The 23889-nt window shown below is 39.2% G+C and overlaps 1 protein-coding gene across 1 annotated transcript in view; it reads right to left on the bottom strand.

Annotated features, from left to right (window-relative positions):
- TM9SF3 (transmembrane 9 superfamily member 3) overlaps nucleotides 1–23889 on the bottom strand; it is a 50175-nt gene that overhangs the window by 23705 nt on the left and 2581 nt on the right. Inside the window, exons 2-6 of the mRNA XM_075108100.1 lie at nucleotides 16971–17166; nucleotides 8476–8598; nucleotides 3858–4018; nucleotides 1371–1448; nucleotides 281–412 (exon numbers count right to left, since the gene is read on the bottom strand). Of these exons, the coding sequence (XP_074964201.1) occupies nucleotides 281–412; nucleotides 1371–1448; nucleotides 3858–4018; nucleotides 8476–8598; nucleotides 16971–17166 (690 nt within the window). The remainder of the gene's footprint in view (nucleotides 1–280; nucleotides 413–1370; nucleotides 1449–3857; nucleotides 4019–8475; nucleotides 8599–16970; nucleotides 17167–23889) is intronic.

A 23889-nucleotide genomic window follows, 5' to 3' on the forward strand; every position in this document is an offset into this window, starting at 1 on the left:
TAAATCCTCTGAAGTGCTTAGAAGTATATACACAGGCTTCTAATACACATTCAGAATGGACCTCGTTTAATCTAGGCGAGGTTATAAACATTATAACCACAGACAGAATTCTGGGTTGCAGCCTAGAAGCATGCTATAAAGAAAACCAGTAACACTTTCAAGACACACATACGGCAGTTTTCTGTCCATTTCAAGACAGACATTTGGAGCTACTAACACAATGAATGTACGAAATAAAAACAATGAGCCTTAAAAAAAGATTTTAAAATGCCGATCTTACCATATCATCCATTTCTTCCTCCTTGCTGTATCTTGCATAATCTTTTCGCAAAGTTCTCATTAATATCATAGACACAAGGCCAACCAGAAAGATCACCATCATAAAAGAATTGAAAATTGAAAACCAGTGAATCTACAAAAAGGAAACACATCCCTCAGGTTTAGAACTGTAAATGTGTTACAGATTTGTTCCAATAAGGGTAAATCGTTGCCTAGCAGGACAGCTTGTCAGCACTAGCTAAGTAACAACAAACCCATATTCTAAGTAACAACACTACGCCTGTAGAATGTCCTGTTAAAAGTGGTCTGTGTAAAACCATAGTTTTTCAACAGCCAAGCTTGCTCACGGCGAAGTTATCCCAGCTCAGTTAAGCACCAGCGAAGCTTGAACAAGTGGCTGCACGTGCTCCCTCGCTAAGGGCAAGGGAACACGTGCTGCTGTCTCCCTAGAGAAGAGGTTCAAGTAGTAAAAGAGATGCTCACAGTCCAAAAGCCAACGGAACCATTGCTTTGCACAGGAACAAGATGTGCTGCAGCATTATTTTGCCTCTGACAAACACATCTCCTGGTTTTCACCAAGCTCCAAGCAGAAGTCAAACCCTCTAATTTCAGAAAGTAGTATAGCTCAGTATGAGGAGCTATAGCAGCTAAAGGAGAAATAACCACAGGTTTAAACCATCCCAACTGATACTGCCACTGGTTTAGGCTAATGCCTAAATTTACTTCAGTGAGAAGTGTACGTGTTAGCATTTGCAGTTAGTCAGCTTAGAAGTCGTACAGCTGTGTCTCTGAAACTTCCTCGCTTCTGATCACGTGAATGTACTTTCTTAGGCTGCCTTGTATTTGCTGCGGGCTGGAAGCTTGCCTGCCTGCACTTTTACTGGAGCATTCTGAAAAACTGCAGCCATCCTATTTGAGCAACAGAACTATCACTTAAAACTTACAGCCCTAGACCTGCCTGCTTCATTGTCCAGAACACCTGGGACATCCAAAAATTCAAAGATGCCATCCAAAAATTCCATGACATCTTCTGAACTAAAGCAACCATTTTGGATGGATGTTTGGTAAGGTTGTCTTATAACAATACATACTCTGTGCTGAAAGAAAGATGGGTCAAGGTACTTGTCAAATCGGTCTTCAAACTTCACATCTGATTTCTTCCATTTCACCTAAAGAGAGAAAAGTTACAATGAGCTTTTCAAGCGTAAATATGTTCAGCTATACTCACAGGCAGAAACCCAAAACACATTTTAAGTCATCCACTTCAGATGTTTTCTTCAGTATGAATCTAAGTTTTAGGAAAAACAACAGACTGATGTCTTAAAGACTGATACCAACAGGTCAGAGATAGAAGGAACATCAGTCACCTTGCCTCATGGATCTAATCTTGCCTATGCTTATGTTTAAGAGGAAGGAAGAGTCAGTCTTGCACTGCCTCAGCTCTCACTGTCTCTGCAAGAACATTACATGTTCACTGAGCGATGACAACACCCCCTACTTCTGCTCCCACAACGGCAGCTGAGATCTGTTTTGCTGCCATGCACTGAGAGTGGTATTCACTGAAATCATCTGTACCTGAGTTCTCCGAGTACCATGCCCAAGAAAAAAGACGCAGTCTAGCAGAAGCAAGGGAAATGAGAAGATGCAAGGGCAGATTTAAAACAGATGCCAATAGGAAAGAAAAGGGCCATAAACTGAGGTACAAGCTGGCTGGAAGGGAATTGGATAAAAGGGATCAGAAGCCGGACCCTGAAAGACAGACATTAAAATGTTAAAAGCTACAAGCTAAATGCTGCAGCCTAAATTCTCTAAGACCACAGGGTTCTGCAATCCAGACACTTCAATTGCCAATAAATAACTCTGAAACCAGCTGGAAAAGTACGCGTTTATGGCCATACTACCGCAGGGTAGGAGCATACTACTGCTCTCAGTTTTTCCACTAGCTGCACAGGACTGCTTTGGCTTTGGAAGATCTAATTGTACTAATGAACTATGCAGTGCTAATACGGTAGCAGAAAGTATTTTGCAGGATTTTTGCAAGATTGTTTGAATTTTTAAATGCAATTTCAGAAATTAAACATAGATCTACGCTAACGTTTTTCAAAGGCATGCCAAGACTGGGAAATATCAGGATTTTTAGTGATCTTGAAACAAATGCAGCCCCCTTGTGCATATCTCTAAAACACGTGACATGAACCATCCTTTCCAACAGATGTTCTCTTATTCAATATAGAACACTGAATATAAATGTAGATTGAATACCCCTATCACTCACCACAGTCCTGAGACAGATTAAAAACCCCAAGACTCAAGCGTTACCCACTTTGAGGTATGATATTCACATTCTTCAGTTCAAATTACAACCTTGTTCAGGATTACTAGCTCAAAACATTAACAGCTTTCAACATTGTTTGAAGCAAATATGTTTCTCATTAGAGCATCTGCCACTAAGAAGTGCTTAGAACAAATCCACCAGAGACAATCTGTGAATTAAACACCACACATGCACCAGCAATTGCCCAGAGGTGCCAACAGAATTGGATAGGTAATTCTTGAGCTCTGTACACTAGAAGTGTTTTAAGGGAACATCTAATGTTATTTTCATTACTGGCAGCTACTCAGTGCTGTCCATCTCAAAATTCACAGAGCAAATGGACTTCCTAATGCAGGTGGAATTTGAAATAGACAATTTTAAAAATCCGTTCTGCAGTAAAAATAGGAAGAATAGTGAAAACATAACTCTAGAAAGCACATAAAAACCACTTATCTGCACTTTGAACTATACAACTTATTCAGCACAGCAAAAATGTAACAGTGCTACAAATATCCTCTGAAATAAAATCTTTTGCTGATACCTACTAACACATTGTAGAAAAGCCTTGCATCAAGAACTAGTTTCAGTATACAAATGTGGTGAACATGAGAAGTGAATCATTACAAATTTAAGTAATGTCAAATAAATAAGGAGGAAAACTGAAAAATTTAATTGTCTCAGATCAGCGAACATTGTAAACAACTATTTACAGAATATAAAATTCATTACCTTTTACCACAGCAATTCAATGTAATAGCAGAGGGCTTCAGAGAAAATATTACTAATATGGTTATATAAATATTTCTACTGGAACTGCAAAAACAAAATAAGCTTTGATACTAACTGCTTGCAAAGTATGAAGGCTTACAGTGGGTTCTGTCCTAGCTCAGAATACGGTTCAAATCTACGATGCAAATGTCAGAGCTCCAAACTTTAAGAAAACGTGTACCTACTGGGGGGTCATCTATACTTGTGCTCTCCATACCTTTTGGGACATCTTCATTTCCCACCAAAACACTTTTCTGCAGATTACAGAAGCTTCAGTTTGTTTGAATTGTTTCAAAAATCATCATTTTACGTTTATTCTTAATACACCTATCAAGGTTTTTCAGTAATGAAAAAAAAAATTTGAAGGAGTGAAGATGCATCTTCCTCTAAGATACAAATATGTATTGATACATCAGGCTAAGTGTACAAGTACCTATTTTTGAGCTATTTCACCATGTAGAGTTTATTATTACAGATGCATCACCAAATTACTTACTGAATATGACATCTGGATTTTTGTGTTTGGTACCAATTTCACCTTCCCTTCACTGGTGAGATTGACATCTACAATTCTATTTCCATTGTAACCGATTTCAAGTTTTTTGTAAGTCCAAAGGTAATAATCTTCTCCATTTTCATCTGCTTCTCCAACAATACCTGCATAAAGAAGCGTAAGCATCTATTACATGTATGCTTTTCAAATATTTTGTAATTTTTTTAATATATTATGCATTACAAAAGCTTTACCAGCTAAAAATGCGACATAACTTGAGTAAAGAGAACACAGGAGACATTACGCTCTTCTTTTCAACTCTAATACCTGGATTACACCTTCAATCCACAGGTATCTGCAAGAAGCGTTCTGTAATGGCATTAAAAGAAAAAAAAGCATGCAGCTACAAACACTGCAGAATAAACAGAAGACACAACAGTTCCTCTAGTTTTATTTGGAATTCTAACCAGATAAATGACTAGCTGAATACAGATTTATTTCCATGAACAGAAATTACCCAAGACCTCTGCATTTTCCCATCTCCCGTCTATCCCTTCACTAATTTTTCTTCCTCTTAAAAATTTTACTTTCATTCTGTATTCCCCATTAGTTGACTCCCCAACCCATCCTTTTTGCTCTCATTTGCACACAAGCTTCAAATGCTTGCCAAGAAACAGTTTTTGACTACTCTCCCTGTTCCTTTCACTGAAAAATTCGGAAAGTTACCATTTACTTGAAGATTTTTATTACCTCCAACATGGGAAGCTGCTGACATGCCCCTGGAGCATCAGAACTTGACTGAACTCAATAATAGCCATGGTTAATTTCTCACTTTTCAAAAAATTACTGCAAAATGCCTAATCGACTACAGAAAAATTCCAGAGCCTGTACTACGCCGGTAAAAAAACAAAGTCAAGCCTTGCAGTCACCAAGTTCACAGGATACAAGTGTCATCTTTAACGCCAAGACGATCATATCAAAGATGGCACATGAGATGGGAAGTCCCAATAAAAGCAGCACTCAAGATGTACAAAGGTGGGCGGGTGGGAGAACAGGTAGGTGAAGGGTATGGAACATAATCACGAAGCAGCAGGTATATGAAGGAATGGCACCTGTGCTTTCTAATTTTCAAGGTGGTGTTTTTCTGTCATGTTTTTACTCATGCTCATCCATCAGGATTGCCTTGTATATGCCATCCATACAGAACAAGTGCCTATGCCATACAGCCTAGCACCTGCCATACCAGCTGTTCCCATGGTAGTATCCAAAACCACGACAACACAGACCTCTAAACTACTTAAAGGACATTCTGATCAATCACTGCCTGAAGAAGTGAACTAACACAGTGCTCCATATACCTAGGGAGATGTCCTGAAACAAAGACAGTCAAGCCTAGCCGCTCCACTGCAGGGCAGGCAATTCAGCAAAGAATAAAACCTGGAATAATTTTATTTGAATGCACTTTAAGAGATCTGTTTGCCTTTTTCAGGCCAGAAAATAACAGGTAAACCTTCCAAAGCCCTCAAACAGCAGTCTGAAGTCATTACATTTGGTTATCAGCAGTTAAGAGAAGTTATTTTATACCTGGTCTTTACTGAAAATAGCGTACTCCTTTCTGGATATTTTGAGGACTTCCTAAGGAGAATATCAAATATTAATAGTTGTGCGTATGACTTTGACGTAAGTAAGCCATGCCAAGGTGGCAAGCCATGAAGAACATAAAACACGAACTTAAAGTTTGCCAGGAAGAGTGCCACAAATCCATCTGGATGAGCCCAGAGAAGTGAGCAGTCTGCTTTAAGAACATAATTAAACAGAAGTTGCCTAGCATTCTCAGCAAACATTAACACCATCTGAATCCTTTTCTTCTAAACTCTTCAGAGAATACTTACTTTCTCTTTGTAGCAGAAAAAAAAGACCTCTAGCCATTTACATTTAGGGAAGAAAATTTCAGTTTAATCTGGCTACAAGACACACATCAACAATGAAAAAAATAGCGGATTGGGTGATACAGTACATACAACACATGCTGGCTAGGGGGGTTCTCAGGGAAGGTAATCCAAAGTTAGTGGATCAATGTAATAGCCTTCAGAAAGTAACAAAAAAGCCATTTCAGTGCAAGATATTTTTAACACCAGCTGAGGGTAACCAGTTCTGGACACTATCTTAACAAAACAAACAAAAAACCCTTCTCAGTATTCAAAATATTTCAAAGATGCCATCATATTTACTAAAGGTCTTACTCCTGTGTATTTTAAATAGTCCTAATGTTTTTCATTACGGTTACTGAAATTAACAGCTATGTGATAATACTCAGTCAAGCAAAAGATACTAGTTTTTCTTAGCATCTCCGCCACCACATTCCATGGTACTAGGCAAGTCTGTCCAACACAGACCAAGACACCAACAAGCTGGAGGAGCCATGTGTAAAGTATCACTCATGCAATATTTAGAACAGAAAAATTTATAATAAAAATTGTTCAGTGAGCAGCAAGTCTCCGAGTTTTAAGTTTTAGGCAGCATATTCCTATGAAATGAAATATTCTTATTGTTGAACAGAGACCCATAAAAACTAGAATTAATGCAGATAAGCTATATTCAGTTTCCCAAACTGTGCTTGGAACCTGAAGGTCAGAAAGCCTTGTTCAGACCTGCAGATAAACACTTCTGATCAGGTGCATCCACTCTTTTCTCAGCCTCCCATCAAGAACCAACTAATTTTATTTTTTTTTTTAAGAAAAGACAGGCTAATATTGACGGCCCAATCTGCAGCCCTGCTAGTTTTACCTAGCCCTCAGGAGACAGAGACCAAAATCTTCAGCACCGCTTGCTTTCACATCTGATGTCAGGTTATGTCCTCTCATATTACCAGTACTTTCGATGCTGCAGTGATCTATTAAGAATCACAACTTAAGGTTCTGGTTCCAAACAACTATCAAAACCAGCTTCTTAATGTCATACGAAGATGTCACCTAGATTCTGCACATTTGTTAGCTGAAGCATTAAGAATTACTTCTTGTGCATACAAAGCGTACTACTGAAGAACATTAAAAACACAGGATTCGCAGTAAAACAGATTTTTCAGTTGAGAGCATAAAATTTAGTCAGTGTGTAGAAGATTTAGTAGGCATACTTGTTCTTCAGTATTTGAGGTGAGAAAAAATATTCCCAAATAAGATCAGAAAAATCAGTCTTAAAGAAAGTCTCCAAGACTTGCTAGCCACACAGGATTCCAAAGAAGCCAGCTCAGCATCCATCATCCTTGGGCAGTCTAAAGCCTACATAGCCACCAGTAGTCTAGGCAAATCATTCATTGATCTTTTACTGAATGGCCAAAAGCTTAAAAAATATTGTAGCAACAACTGTCACTCATGGATGGTTTTAAAAAGCCTACCAGCAATTGTGCAAGAATAGTAACAGCCACACAGATTAATCAGGGTCTGCTCCAAGCCCTGCCACAGAGCTGTTACACACACTAAGCAAATCAGCTGAAAAGAACAAATGCAATACATGAGTATTTCTCCTGTCAGGCATTATAATGTTATCTCCTGAAACCAGATACATTAAAAAAAAATAGCAAGAGCCTTCCTGACTAACAGATGAAAAATAAATAAAAACACTAACATTTCTGGCTGGGACTCAGGTTTCAACAGCTAGCTACTATCTGAAAACAATTAAAATTATAAGAGCTAAAAAAACAGCCTCCACCAGAATGAATGAATGATGAGTAACATTATTCAGCATACTACCTATCAAAGAACTTTGGCCACATGGCCTGAAGTATATTTTTGTAGGTGTTGTGGGGTTTTGTTTATTTTGGGGGTTTTTAACCTCTTTTCAGAACACAGGCAACAAAGACCTTACCTCAACAAAGTCTTTTGTAGTGCTTTTCATTTCCCTTCAGTTTACATCTACAACAGGGAGATTAGGGCTTGGGGAGTCTGGCCGATTGCTATCAGTTCAAATGCAATCTGCAGAGCACTCTGTACTAGGTATGTGATAACAGATTACAAGGGAGTGACAACAAACCAGAGCGCTTAGGAGACGGCGGCAATAAGGGCATATAAATTTTGATTCAAGGCACAAGTACTTCTGAGCCCAACAAGAACAACTTTAAGAACTGTGTAAGAACAAATAAAACTACTTCATATAACCACAGACTGCATATGCAAAGCTGTTTAAAAGCCACTAAATTACCATAGAAGTAAATCAAACAATTCGTGCATTATTAATAAGCCCAAGAACTAGCAAAATAACGCTAAAACATTGGAAGAGATTTAAAAAAAATTGTCATTCACGAACACATCAACATGGATCTTGTACATGACCTATCTAATTACCACTTACTTGAACGCTTAAAAGAATTTAACCCTAAGAACTCAGTATTATTACAGCTTGAGAAACAAGAGAGCTTTTCATCGGTTTTGTAGTTCAGTAGAAGACACGCAACTGTTCTTTCAATGCAGTAATCCTTCAACTTATTTGTATTATTTGGTTACGCAAGTTCTACATACTTGTGAGATTCTCCTAGTGAAGCTTAGTCATTAAATTACTCCATGAAACCCACTAGCACAGGACTCCTGTAGTTGTAATCAAGTTGTTTACGCATAATATCACTTACCCCATATCGGCAAGTCATCAATATACATCTGGTACCAGTAGTGATTTTTGATAGCGTACACAAATGCATCCCTTCTGCCTTTGTCCAGGTCGATTTCACAGTAAGTAGTCTGCATTACATCCTCTGCAAGAAATTGAAGCACAGTTAATTATTCACTGTTCATGAGATGGCCCAATGCAAAGGCAAACCAAGCAAATGGCAGGATGGACATTGCTGGAGTCTTTAACCCCTCCTGGCTACCCGCCAGCAGGTAACAAAAAAGGACATCTAAAAAGGAACCATTAAAGCAATTATATGATTGTTTTTGTAATTCTACCCTTCCACAAGCAGAAGCTTCCCACACACTGGATAAGGAAAGGTTTCAAAGCATTCTTTTGCTACCTCACTACATTAAGATCTATTTGCTGATGGCAGCTTTACCTGGACAGATCATGAGATCTCTCTTACTTTAACAAGAGGTATGAAATTATTAATAAATACCTAAAACTCTGTACAATATTATCTCTCCATTTTAGTACAATCAAGCTCACTGACTAGGAATACCATTCGTAAAAAATAAAACTTTTTAAAGTTCTCAGCAATTACCAAAAAACTGCCATAAAGAAATAAACAAAGCAATCATGGTAAATGTAGAAAAAAGGACAGAACACAAAAATAGGAATAACGCAAATAATGCACAAGAGGCTGCACTTGGAAACAAAATTAATCCACCTCTTAAGCCAGAAAGCTATTTTTCCCCTCATACGATTCATCAGTTAGCAGCCATTCTTTCACATCCCAATTTCCTTCCCTAATATTTCCTTTTTAAGTGAAACAAGACAAAAGGGCTCATATTTACAGTAATTCAGGCAGCAACCAACTTAGAGAAAAAAAAAAAACCCAAACCATTCACATCTTAGTAAATGTTTTCAGTCTGCAAATAGTTACGCAAAGTGAATATAAGTAATTCCAGCTCCCTCCCCCTCCCCTTTTTGTCATCACTGGAACCGAAGACCCATTTCTAGCAGATGAAATTAATCTATGCCCCAAGTACAGCTCTAATCTGTATCAAAATTCAGCTTACTTTCTCCTACAGACTAACTGCAATATAAAGCTTAAAAAGAAAATCTAATCACCTGCACAGAAAAAGCACAGCAAGCAGAGTATTTCCAACACAAAACGTTATTTCTCTGATAATGTCAATTTGTCAACATGAAAATACACACAGTATGTCTAGTCAAGCAAAACTGAAGCAAAGCCTCGTGAAGCAAGACAGCAAGAACCCAGCCAGCAGCAGTCCTGCAGATTTACAGCGATCTGCTGTAGCCCCAGAGAAAAGAGTCACCCTGGCTATTCAGGAATGGATGCATCTTTCTCCTATTTCTTATGAAAACTTCAGTATTTTCTATTTTTGTTTCTTCCAAGACCTAACAAATGCACTCAAAACTTCATTTTTCTCACTAAATTATCATTTTTCAGACTGACTTATTAGGCAATAAACCTTTTGCTGAGAAAACAAAACCATTCGCTGGTTGCAGTGATCACAATATTGTATATTTCGGGATCCTGCTGAGCGTGCTGAAGGTCAGCTCTAAGACAAGGGTTCTGGATTTTAGAAGAACTAACTACAGCTCATTCAGGGCTCAGCTGGGAGGGATTCCATGGGATGCTTCCATGGAAGACAAAGGCGCTAGTGAGTGCTGGGAGTTCTTCAAGAACTCTCTCTTGGAAGCACAGAACCAGTTTATCCCCTACAAAGGAAAGGGAAGTAAGAGGAGCAAGAGGCCCCCTTGGCTCAACCATGACCTCCTGGGTCTACTCAAATCCAAAAGCGAAGCATACCAGAGATGGAGATGTGGAGGATTATCCGCTGAGAGTTCCAAGGGCATTGCCAGAGCGTGCAGAGATGCAGTTAGAAAAGCAAAAGCCCAGCTCGAATTGAAACTGGCCGTAGATGTCAAAAATAACAAGAAAGGTTTCTTCAGGTATGTCAACCACAAGCAGAAACAGAAAGAAAACACAGGCCCACTGTTAAACAGAATAGGAGAGTCAGTCACCAACGATGCTGAAAAGGCAGAGGTCCCCAACACTTTCCTCACCTCTGTCTTTCCCAGCACTGTCGGGTCCCAGGCTTTGGGAATGAAATTCCTGGTTGATCCAAACACCGACCCACCATCAGTGAAGGAAGAGTTAGTACGTGAATTACTACGGGAGCTTGACCCCCACAAATCAATGGGCCCTGACGCCATCCTCCCGAGGGTGTTGAGAGCTGGCTGACGTCATTGCGAGGCCACTCTCCATAATCTTTGAGAAGTCATGGAGAACGGGGGATGTCCCAGAGGACTGGAGGAAGGCAAATGTTACCCCTGTCTGCAAGAAGGGCTCGAGGGAGGATCTGGGTAACTATAGGCCCATCAGCCTTACTTCAACCCCTGGGAAAGTTATGGAATAAATTCACATTGAGGACAGTCACCATTGGAATAATCTCCCTAGGGAAGGGGTTGACTTGGCCGCATTGGACACCTTCAGGACTCAGCTGGACAGGGTGCTGGGCCGTCTTGTCTAGACTGTGCCCTTTCTAGAAAGGTTGGACTAGATGATCCCTGAGGTCCCTTCCATCCTGGGATTCTGTGATTGTGTGATTCAAGTCTACAACTGTCCCAAGAAGTCTTTCAGACCATGGAATCCATCTTCAGGACCTGTACCAGTACATTCAGGTGAGGGAAGCCATTAAATTTGGCACCACAGTTGAAACGCAGACTTACAAATCCAGGCATTTTGCATTTGTGTCTCTACTGAGCTGGATCCTACACTTTTCGGACTATGTTCCCCCCCACCCCATAAAAAGGCCTCTGCTTGGCACCTTTTGACTTTGACAGATTTTTTTTAAGTCATCTTGATGTTAATTAAAAGCGGGGGGGGGGGGGTGGGGGGGGGGAAATCAGAATCTCGATCTGGATTTGTTGGTAAGTAGGGATTAATTCTTTCCAAAACCCTTAGCACTTTATTTTCAACCTCTAGCAGTTTCACACTATATTCAAATAAAGGATAACACCTTTCTAGTGTTAAATTTTTTAACACACAAAGGACTGTTCAACACAGAGGTCAAAACAAAATATACTCTCATTTAAAGTACGGGTAAAAGAGAAACAGGTAGAGGCTGTTAAATGAAGCATTACCTAGCACCGGAGCACAGAAGCCTGAGCTGTGGCAGCGCTATGGGGGCCAGGCTGGTTTTAGGTGGCTCGCTCCTGGCGGGTTCGCCCCTGCACACAGTGGTACCAGCACAAGTGAAGGACAACATGGGGATGGAAGCAAGTGCTACTACTGAAATAAAAATCACATGAACCACAAGCGCACTTTTTTGAGACCTTTCCCATTTTAAAGCCTGAATACAGCCGCCTCTGTTTACCATTATTAATCAAGACAAATTTGGTATTAGACTGTAATCTAAAACCAAGTTACTCCATGGGCTTTCAGACCCCTGGAAGCTGCCACTTTTTTGTTATTGTTGTTGCCTAAACTAAGTGATTTAAACCATGGTTTTTGCTGCTGGGGAGAAAAAAAAGAGACTTTGAAATATCATTTGAAGTGAAATGACTGCACTAACATCCAACCAGGCTGCATATAGCAGCATGCCACCTAAAAACTGGTCTTCATCCAGTTTTATGGATTTTACTCTGGCATTCAGAACACCAAAAGACACCACAGTGATTATTACAGTCATCTGCAGATCAGCTATGTTACCAGTTACTCCAGTGCACATACACAAAAACCCAGCAGAATCATTGGAAGCAACATTAAATTCTTGGAAAACCTAGGCATGACTTTACACACGGTATATGATCGCACCCTCAGCCATACCACACAGTGCAGTTCCTCTCACCTCCCACTAAAACAACTGAATGAAGGCAAGAGGAATGAAGACAAGTGGTCCTTTTTCCAGCCACTGAGAATGGTGAAGCTGTGGTTTAGTTACAGGACAGGATTAGATGGTTAAGCTTAAGCCCAGTGTGTGAAATCATTAAATGAAAGTAGCTTAGACCATTCAGTGCCTGGGGAAGCTGAATGAAGCTTCATTACAGCTTTACCAGATCTAACGTTTTTATCTAAGTTATGGTTGTGTGTGTGTGTGTGTCTGTGTGTGTGTGTGTGTGTGTCTGTGTGTGTGTGTCCCCGAGAGGAACTGTGAAGTTAGAGGGATGTTTTGTATTGTGTCTACATCAGGGATGTCAGAGAGGTAACACCTGCTATAAATACAGCTTCAGTAACATCAATAGCACATTATGCAAATTTTTAAAAGAGCATGAAAGCAAGACTCATGACAAAAGTTAGTGCGCTTCTGCCAGTTGTCAAATTTCCTATGAACAGTCAGATCAATTGGGTTTTATTCAAACATACAAACCATACAATGATGTTTTATATCTGACAATCTCCTAATACAACACTGAACATCACCCTGAACTGCTGTTGTATTTTCTAGAGGTGTTGCAGAAGGAAGTCTTGGACAAGGAGTTCTCACTTAGAAGTATGGTCATTTAATAACATTTCTAAATTCAAGTATGTTAAAATCCTTTCCCCCTTTAAATTAATCTTCTCTAACTGGCATTGGATGGCATATCAAAAATTAATATGCTAACTGAAGTCACTATGATCCCAATGTTCAACACATTTAATAATTCACTAGGTCTCAGATGTAACGTAGAGGATGTCATTTTAAATGCTTGAATAAAGAACTCGACATATTACATAAAAAGCATTATTACTCTAGATTTAGCTTGACAAGAGAATTAACCCAACTGAAAACCTTAGGTTAGGTTAGGTCGTAATACAAGCATATGCTAATCATTCACGACTTTCTTCACACAGATATTTATACAGATTGGAGACCCGTGATATAACAACAACATTGTCCATATTTGTAACAAAAGGGAAATCCAGCTATCCTGTATGGTCGCAGGTATCCTTTCACGTGACACATTTTTAAATACAAGAAGAAATGCCACCTCATGGATTCTGGAATACACCTAGATCCGCCCCCACCAGTCACCACTACAACTATTCAAGTGCAAACCTCTGTTCTCAGCAGACACATTTCTGCAGAGCTATACCTTTCTCATTCTATTTCACAAATACAGACAAGGTCCACTGATTCAAGGGACCTGTAAAAAATGAATCTCAGATAGCAATCTTTTGTTCTAGTTTTTATTTTAAAAACCTGTATATCAAGGGGATTTGGATTTCAACAAATTTCACATAATTTTATTTTAAGTAAGTACTAATAACTAGCGCTACAATTTATTTATACTTCTTAGTCTGAAATTTGGAAAAAAGGATATTTTAATACTTTTAATAGCAGATTAAATATAGTAAAATAGAATTGACTCCCATTCAGTTTTCATTTCATGGATCCCATGCTAGAAATACAAAAGCACCTCCTGCTACAGAAGCTGCTGGATGCAAAGAGATTATTGTCTTCTCCTTTTATTCAGAGGACACAGACTGTAAGAGAAAAAACTAAAAGTGCGCATAGACAGCTTCTGCGGTCACGCACATGTACTCAGTCGTCAACCAGCTACCCTGTACCATCTGCTTTACAGGAAACATCTGACCTGCAGCCACTTTGGCGCAGGGTTAAATCCACTGTAGGTCCAATACAGATCAGCAATGTGTTAATAATAATAATTTTTTTAAAAGCAACAAAGGGCATGGATGAAGAGGAATTCCCCACTGGCTGGGAAATGTGCCATTACATCAATCTCTTGTACTTACAAGCCATAAACACCTGATTCTTTCTGAAATCTCTTCCATATCCATCATGCCCAGCCTGTCTGGAAGAATATGCACCAATACAGCAGGTACATACCTGGTGGGCACTGGTAAAGCAATCAGAGGTGCAAAAAGGGCACCTGAAAAAAAACTAGTATGAGTGTAAGATCAGACCTTAAATCCTGACGAAATTGGAATAAATAGTACGTCTAATAGAGAAAATCTAAAGCTTTCTGTGTTAAAACATCAGCAGAAGCAGCTGTGAATCAGAATCTGAAGCTCCTAACCTGAACACAAAATAAGGCTTAAGGAGAACAGGTTTACTTGTTGTGAAAAACTATGTAAAACAGCAGAAACTCATCAGGCAGGGACATAATCAGAACCAAATCACAAGGTACAAAAACCAAAGTGCTTTTCCATTATTCTGAATATGTGTTAGTCCGGGATGACTTTGGCTCCCTGTAGTTCTGAATTCCAAGAGACTCCTCTTAACCAAACAGAAATGGTATCAATTTCTCTGTACTGAGGAGCTGGAGGTTCAATGTTACCTAAGTTGTACTTATTTTTGTTTAAGAAACGTATGTTAAGTATCTTTCTTCTAAGTGTTAGATTAAAGAATTACCGAAAAATTATTTATTTCTCCATTATTAAAGTATTCTACAGAAGTATTTCAGAGTGTATTCACAGAAGAACGGATTTCTCCAATGCTGCTTTTCTGCATGTTTCCCTCAGAAATGGCACAAAATACCCTGGAAAGCTAAACTCCATCTGACTACAGACTATAAAGTGGTCACAAGAGGAGACAAAAGAGAAAGTAAAAATTTCATATCTCTCACGTTATTTCAGGAAAAATTAGATGAACATGCTTTACAAATCTAAACCAGTCTGACTATGGTATGTACTTCTGCTAAAACAGAGGCTCTGGCTTCTTCGGACCCCTAAAGAAGAAACTTTTTCAAGCATTTCAGCCAGTTCCTGATGCTGAACCAGTGCATTTCCTTCCCTTGATATCATCCCAACACTGCCACTATAAAAACAGATTACTAAATTACTACATCTGGGTCAATAAAGAAAAGGGCAGGTCCAGCACAGAAGTGCTGAAAAGTGAGCTATAGAACAGCACAAGCCGCCCAGTACTCCCAGTCACAAAATCAAATACTTGATCTCGCAAAAAATTGATATGATAGAGGAATAAATTAACTATGGATAATCTTCAGGAAATAAATCTGGGAATAGGACACTTCACAACAGTAAACATTAACTCACAAACCTTCCCATCTTTTCAATTTGATGCTGCATCTAGAGAGCACGCTTGCCACTGGAATAACACATTCTCTTTGTAAAGGTGGGGCAATTAAAGGAAGGAAAAATTACAGATGTAACTGGCTATAAAAATAAATATTGATCATATTCTAACAAGAGAAGTTTTACTTAATCTCCACAGCCATGCTGAATTGCTGCTATTTGCCTTCTCTGTTCTTTCCATTCTGTTTCTGATCACACGCTATGCAGTTCGAGAGGAAAACTATTTCCCCCATATTGAACAAAATTTTTAGCAGGCTACAAGTCTTGCAAACCAGTAATGGGACTGTTTTCCAGTGTCTGTGCAGGTAAGGTTCCCTTCTTAAAAGAAAGATTCAACTCCGAATTCCTTCAATGCAGGGACACTACCCCTTACGCAACTTAAAAATTTAAGAGTAATTTCTGGTTTTAACAAACTTTTAATCGTTTACTCCACTTACCCTACTTACAACAAAAACACAATCAAGTCTCTTATCTTGCAGGTGTCCAGTTTTGGATAAAACTTTTGTAACTTACAGAAACTAAGTTCCATCTGATTGCAAATGCTCAGACAAGAGATACCATGCTTAAGTTCCCCATCCAGTTAAGCACTGGTGATGCAATGAAGTGTAGCCCTCAAAGGGGAAAAAAAAAAAAACAACACACAGAAACTGGATTAAATATATAAATGTTAAAATTCAATACCGACAAAAAGAATCTGTTATTATTTGAAGCTCTGCAACTATCAGTTACAGGTATCTGAAAGGACTCTAGGTACCAAAGAACATACACAGAGAAATTATGCAATAGAAGACTCAGCCCCTAACACCAAGAAATGTATTTGCAAAAGAAGTTTATTGTCACATCTGGAACAGTACAGAAAGAGGGAGAGAGCAGGAAACAACATAAAAAACCCAAGACCAGCTCTATCCCAACTGCCACATGACGAGTTAGAGCCAATAATCTAGACATATTTGTCAAAGGTATTTTAAACTAGGCAGTAACCCAAAGGATACAATAATTAACTTTGGGTTAAGGTAGAACTTGGAGACGCTGCGCCCTTGCTACTCCTTTCCAGCTGCAGAGAGTCTGCAAGTATTCAACATCATAGGAAAAGATTACATCTTCAGAACTGATAATTCCAGAGTATTAATTTCAGTAAATACACTTTTAATCATTCATAGGCAGAAAGCTTAGTTTTACTTTATAAAATGTAATGAGTTACTTCAGAAGCATGTATCTGCTGCAAGCATCTTCCTTACAGGGCACACAGGTGAAAACTTTACTGTAAACTGAAAAGCCAATGGTAGTAGGCAACCTTGCAGGGCATTTCAAGTAATAATACGAAATACACTCAGCTGCTAGCAGCAGCAAACTTTCAGTTCTTCTAATCTAAAAAAAAAAATCAACTTTTAAGGATTTGTGGGGGGGGGGGTAAGTAATTAAATGCACTTTTAATTGCTTACCTTTAAATTTGATGTCAAGACCACTAAATTCCAATTCAACTCCTTGAAGTGCTTCTCCTAGGGTTTCGTGGTAGTGGCTGATGCTTTTTTTTGATCCCACACAGAAAGGAAGAGAGAAGTATTTGTATGTTTCTTGGCGATTGTGATAGGGTCCTACTGTATTCATCCATAAAACAACTTCCTCTTTATCTTGGTACTGAAAGATAAAGTTATGAGTTAGATGAGAAGCCCAGCAGAATAAAAATATTCAAGAAACTGTCTCATTCATATTAACTAGCAAGGCAGGAATATTCAATCACAGGCAACAGTTACATTTAAAGACAGTCAGGTATTTTTGTCTTTTGGGTGGCAGGGATTCTAGGACAAGATTTTCAGCCTGCTTTCCTAAAAAAAAAAAAAAAGGCTTACTTGATCATACAGTTTCTTAGAGCCTATCACTGAAGTTTGAGAAGATGGGGATTCATACTAATTTAATAGAGAAGCAGAAGATGCAGAGAGCAGAAATGGAGAAAAGCAAAAGTCTCAAAAATAAATAAGCTTTTACAAATTTTGTAGAAACACCCATCAGTTAAAAGCAAAATTCTGCTTACCTCCACTGAGAAAGGAAGTATCAGACTTGTGTATCTTGATACACAAGACCTTAGCATATAAATCAGGCAATCTACCCAAGGTGACAGATATGCTGTATTTCCCTAAAACACAACTCCTTTTCATTTCTATAATGGTATAAATCACATTTGAAGATGCCGGAAGAGCACAGTGCCTCACAGGAAGCACTAAAACTGTGGCATACTAACATTAGCCAAGAGACAAAAAAGACAGGAGGACTGCATTTTGATGCGTTTCCAACATTCTCACAGTGAAAAAAACCAGAACAGCAAGGAGCCTGGTGGCTGCCATGAAACTCTTTGCAGGAACATCCACCCTTCACGTTCCACAGTGACTCTTAGCCAGTAAAACTTGTTCCTTGGCCAGGAGCCAGAAATTTTTTCAACCCCTTATAACTTTTCAGTAACAAAAAAGTCCTTAAAGCCATTCATCTATCAATATTCAAATACTGCAAGAATTCAGGAGAATTAGAGTTATTTGGAATCTTTATTTGTGCTATATCTGAACGCATCTGGATGAGGTATCGGGTTTGCTGGTTACAACACAAAGCCTCTCACCCAACACAACTCCCTCACCTACTACAATTCCAACAGATTAGGAGCTATTTAACTTCTACGGCAGGAGAAAACCCTACTTGTTTGTAACTGTACACACCTGCAGTCACAACCACAACCACCATATAGATCCTGATTTTTTAAGTATAGAAGAATAAAGTACCATTTTAAGACCAATACACAAGCACAGAAAACACTGGAAAGGAAAAGAAAGTTAAATGTTAATTAGCTGAACTCTTTCACAAAGCACAGATGAAACACTGAATACAGCTCTGCATCTCCCTTTTTAACAATCAAACAAAGGTTCTTCAACTCCATTCATTCTGAATAACTGACAGGTTAACTCAAAAATAATTAGCTACGTGTGGAATGCGATAAATTCTTCAGCTGAGGTGGTTAAAAGTTAAACTCAAGGACTTAAACAAACATGGTTTGGAAAATAATTTAATCCCTTTATACTAACATGTCATCACAATTACAAGCCTCATATTTTTTGTTTACAGAGACACACAAGGGTCATTCCAGCTTCTTTTATGAGCCGCCTCCAACAAGAAACTTAAAATATCTTACTAATTTCATTCTGAGCTGCAGCAGAGACCAAACACCTACCAATTTCACAAATCCACCTGTTTGCAGAGCACGTACTTCAGAATAGTTCTAACAGGTAAAGAATGTCCATGACGGGAAAGAAAGAGTAAACAACACAGCAAGAGAAAGTATATGCTCCTCCTCTCTGCCACCAACAAGAAAGGTTATACCAGTGCAGCAGGTGTTGACCAACTTCAAAGAAAGTTGAGAAAGAAGAAAGGAAGGAAGAAAGAAAGAAAGAAAGAAAGATAGATTACAGTTCCAGCCCCCTCAGCAGCAGAAGCACACAGTGGAGGATCTGCACTATGATACTGCCTCTAGCTCTTGCCAATGTAGCAAGGGACAAGTTGCTCCATATCTCTTTCTAGTCTGTTGTGCCTGGCACATCATCTGTTTCTTCCTCCAACAGCTGCAGAACATATTTCCAGCCCTTTCTCAAAATGGGCTTAACTTGTCAAATGCCCTGTTTAGCATGATTCCTGGCAATGCAACAGCTTACACATGAACCGAGCTGTGCCTCTCTACAACCTTCAGTAATAGAATATGACAACATCCTTAGGTCTGTGAATTCCTCTTTGACAGTACCCGAATAAAGCAAGCATTGACCACTGCTTTACTTAGCTTCTTGTTTCTGACCCGCTTCATATGGAGCTGAGACCTCTGCATTTTTGGAACTATACCACAAAACCTTCAAGTGACAGAAACCAACCTCTTAAGAACATATTATTTAAAATCTTGTTACATTTTCTGATCTAATAATATAACTACATTGTAATTACAACAACTACAATAACTAATTTGGTCTTTGCTTTTCTCTTATCCACACGATGCTTACCCTTCCTTCAGGGCCTAGAAGGTTTACCCACACTGACCCCAAGAAGCCATCAGTCTGCTCTGGAGAGAAAAAGGTCCAAACCAAACATAAGCAAAGAAGTCAGTCTACGTTTGTTACTTCCTCCTTTCTCAGAGCCATCCCAGAAGAGCACAAGAGAAAGCTGTTCACGGCTGCTACATAAATGAGCACAGTATCTCAGACATCCCAGGCTACACCTCGCTCACAAGTAGCAAGCCCCTAGTTGCAGCTATCTGTAGTCCACCAGTGCCCTCCAAATTAGGGGGACTGTAGTAAGAAACCCAGCCTAAGCAACTTCGGCCTGAATTTGGGGATGATGGTGGTGTCTAGTAGCAACTCAAACAGATTTTCTTCTCCCTACATTTGCTGGGTTTTGCTCATTCACAGTTACAAAGATGAGCTTTCACATTTAAATACGTTTCGCTGTCATGACATATCTCATCCTTATGATCTTACCCTAGTGGTAGGGTGCTTTGGTGGCAAGAACTCAGAGTTAAAGTCTGTGGTGGTTTGGGTTTGGTTTTGTTTTGTTTTGTTTTCATCATTGCCTTCACAATATCAAAGCTCTATAGCACCAGTTTCCTTCTCTGCAGAAAGAACATACTGAAGAAACTATTCTCATTTCATCAGGAACTGTCAGCCTTAGACCTGCCGGACAAAACGACAAAACAGAGGAACCCTGAATTCTTGGTTTTACTGTTCTGGTATTGGCTGATGAGCAACTGTTCAACTGTACCCTTCGAGCTTTGAATGCAACAGAGCAAATCAAAACTCTATTGCCTTCTGTTAACCTTAGCAGGCAAGTCAGCAGTAACTCAGTCAAAACCCACAGGGAATGAGACAGGATATGAACAGTCCAGTGGTCTCTTTCAAAAATTGTTATACAGGAACATAAAACTTGTATAACCAACTGTGAGTCTGTAAGTTTGATAGTTTCCTTATCTTCTGTTACTTTACCAGCAAGCAAAATATTTTGACTCACTGAGATTCTGACAGATCCCAGAAAACAATGAAAAATGTATGAAGAACTCCCCTATCGATACAGGTACGGAACAAAGAAAAGAGGAAGTCGGCTGCAACGTGCAAGAATATCCATGTCACACGTCCAACGAGTTAAATTCACCAAGAATGGCTGTCATCGTAAGAGACCTAAATCAAAATTTCTTGCTCTCATTCCACATATAAGGGTCCTGAATTACTCTTTGACCTGTCACTGCTATAGGGCTTCTAGAAAAGAAACAAAATTACAGCTGTATCTAAACTACCGAGGCTTGCAACAGGGGCAAGCAGTAATGAAGTAACATGCGAAATTGTAAAATAATTTGAATTAAAATTAATGACTTGCAGAGCAGACTACAGATAATTTGAGTGACATAAATCTAACATCTAGAGTTACACTTACACATCAATGCAATTTTATCTTTATCCCTTACGAAAACAAGTGCCAAACACCTTCCTAACATGAAGGACTTATTTTGCTGTACTGAAGCACTGCTCTTTCAGAACTTGTTTTTGGTTCTTCATTCTCTTTCCTGACTCATTTGCACTCAATTAGGTGGTGGAAGGGCAGCTTTTCACATGTCAGAAGACGGACACCAGTGTCCTATTATAAAAAAAACCAGCTACTGCCAAGGCATAAAAGGTCAGCAAATAAGGTGCTGCCATCTCTATATACCTCAGCAATGGATACCATACGAAGGGACAATATACTGCCTATACCTCAGAGATCCTAATGGAATTCACAGGCACAACCATTTGACAACTTAGTAATGGTGCCAGAATTCAGAGTTCACTACTTCCAAATATGAGAGAAGACTGCAAAACACAATTTTAAATACCTTTTAGTTATTTAACCATAGTACTCATTCTGTAAGCGTAGCAAGCTTCGCTTTGCATCCTTTTGTGCACTAAGCTTAACATCGGCTCAGTAATTTCAGTAACTCTATGGAGTATATAATGACGTGTTTCAACTGTGCAAAAAGCCAGTGGCAGCCTGAACAAGTCTCCGCATCAGCCCAAGCCGCCTGACATATGCTGGTACAATCTGACTAACGGGAGGCAAACCTTCAGAAACTCTTTCCTGTAGTTGCCACCCAGGTGGTGGAGGACCGGTCTGCACATCATGTGCAACCACGTAACAGCTACATCCCTCATCATGGCTGGGGATGTCTGTTCCAAAGCAGCACAACATGGTCACGCTGCCTGTTCAGAGCACTGGGCTACAGAGATGCTGTGCACATGCCAGCTTAAAATCACGTTAAACCCGTCCATGCTGGCAACAAGGCAACACTACCATTCTAGTCCCCTGCAGAATATTAAACTGGCGTGAAGCTTGCGCGGTTTCACCTGGCCAAGCGTGAACTTCTTTCATGGCAATACGGCTCTGAAAACTCAGGTCTGTGCGCCCCTTTGAGGCTTAACACAAATGAAACTTCCATACATCTGTATGGTTTAAAACCTATCCAAGCATGGCAATACTGAGACTATCTTCAGCACAGTACATGCATCTTTCTTTCCAATAGGGCACTCGTGATGTGGAACACAGCTTAACGTTCTCTTTGCACAACCCTAGAAATTAGCATGGTAGCCCTAAAAATAAACTATTTATTCCATTAAAAAATTAAGGTTAGATTAAGCCAGTATACGAAAGGCTGCAGAAAAGGATATGAGACTGGCAGGTTGTTATTCTTTGTAAACCATGAAAAATACTTTACAAAAAGAATGATGGAGGCTCAGAGAGGATTCCAACTACTAGCTCTTATGTGATGATTCCACTAAATAAATTCAAACCAAAATAGTTTCTTTCAGTAAGTATGCAATTTTACTGCTCTTCTCAAGTTAAAGTTTGGAGTGAGGCTTTCCAGAGCGCAGCTCCTTAAACACCAGCACATATTTCAGGGGAAAAGGGGATCAACATTATCTGTTACTGGCAGAGCAAAGCTGCAGAAGCAGGACAAGAAATAAGAAAGACAGCAAGTAAGGCGAGTAATATCCCAGGCTTCTAGTCCCCAGTATCTTAAAGATGTTCTATCAAGCACTGTGATAATGTACAGTTTTTGTGGCTCACATCCACAGTCTATTAAATTGTGGATTTCAGCCTCATGCTCTCCTTCTGATAGAACAGTTCGTCATTTTTCTCTGAATTTTAGGCCTCACCAAAACATGGCTGCAACTGTACTGGCAGCACAGTCTGAAGCACTGTACAAGCAGTCTTTTCACTGTTACACTTCCTCAATGCACGAGGTTGCTCGGGTACACCATGTCCTGCTTCCGTGACATTTATTTCACCTCTTCAAAATGGAACCACGAGAACGTAAAAAAGGAATCAGGCTACTTGTCTGCACACAACTTTGTGCGCAAAGAGGTGCTTTACATGCACTGAAATGTTTTCTAGAGTGTTTCTGCAAAAGATAATTTAAAGATACTGTACAAATTCCATAATTTTATGTATGAATTTTAAGCAAGCTTTACAGTCTCAGGGCTTTAACATACTTCATCGGGTTAGAAGTGGAACAAAAACGCTTCTCTCAATCATTATAAACTAGGAATTTTGCTATGCACTATAGGCTGGGTTTTGTTTATTTTTTCAATGTTTGTCATGTTACTTCCATGCTTACAGAGCACTGATAATTAAATTGAAGCAACAGTAAAATTAAAACGCTACATACTCCCTAAACCATTCCCCCACAATGAAAACCCCAGGGTATTTCAGAACAGTTTTATGGTTCATCTATTTTACCATCAACTCCAACAAGTCTAGCAACAGAAGTTGTGAAAGCAAAGGCCAGGCAGGAATCCACCAACCCTGCTTCTGCAGGATCAGCACGTATTGCGATGAGGCCAACAGTATCTCATCTATACTATTGCTTCCTCAAGTAAGAGGCCAACTGTCAAAAAATGGTGCAATTATCAGAACACAGGTGAAAGGCAGGTATGTGACACACTCAGAAGCATGCAAATAAGTCAAAGAATCAGCAGATAAGTTTTCAGTTAGTTTCTGATAAATTGTTCTCTTGTGGTCTGAAGTTACGCTGCTGCACTGCCTTTTGATAATGAAGATTCTAAATGCTACATCAACTCCCAGTTTCTCTTCACTTACTATTGATTTTAAATATGCAAGTCTTTATCTTGTAATTGTATTTATACTACTCTTCTGCTAAAGAAATGCGGACACCATTTTCAAAGATTAATAAAAATGTAAGGATTTAACTGTTGATCAAATGAAGTAATCCACACCCAGCATCTCCAGAAACACTGATACTTATAGTCCTAGAGCTTCCTGCAGAGTCGTCTCACAATTACCTTTTATATTTGC

Source organism: Phalacrocorax aristotelis, chromosome 12 (assembly GCF_949628215.1).
Source record: "Phalacrocorax aristotelis chromosome 12, bGulAri2.1, whole genome shotgun sequence".
Lineage (NCBI taxonomy): Eukaryota > Metazoa > Chordata > Aves > Suliformes > Phalacrocoracidae > Phalacrocorax > Phalacrocorax aristotelis.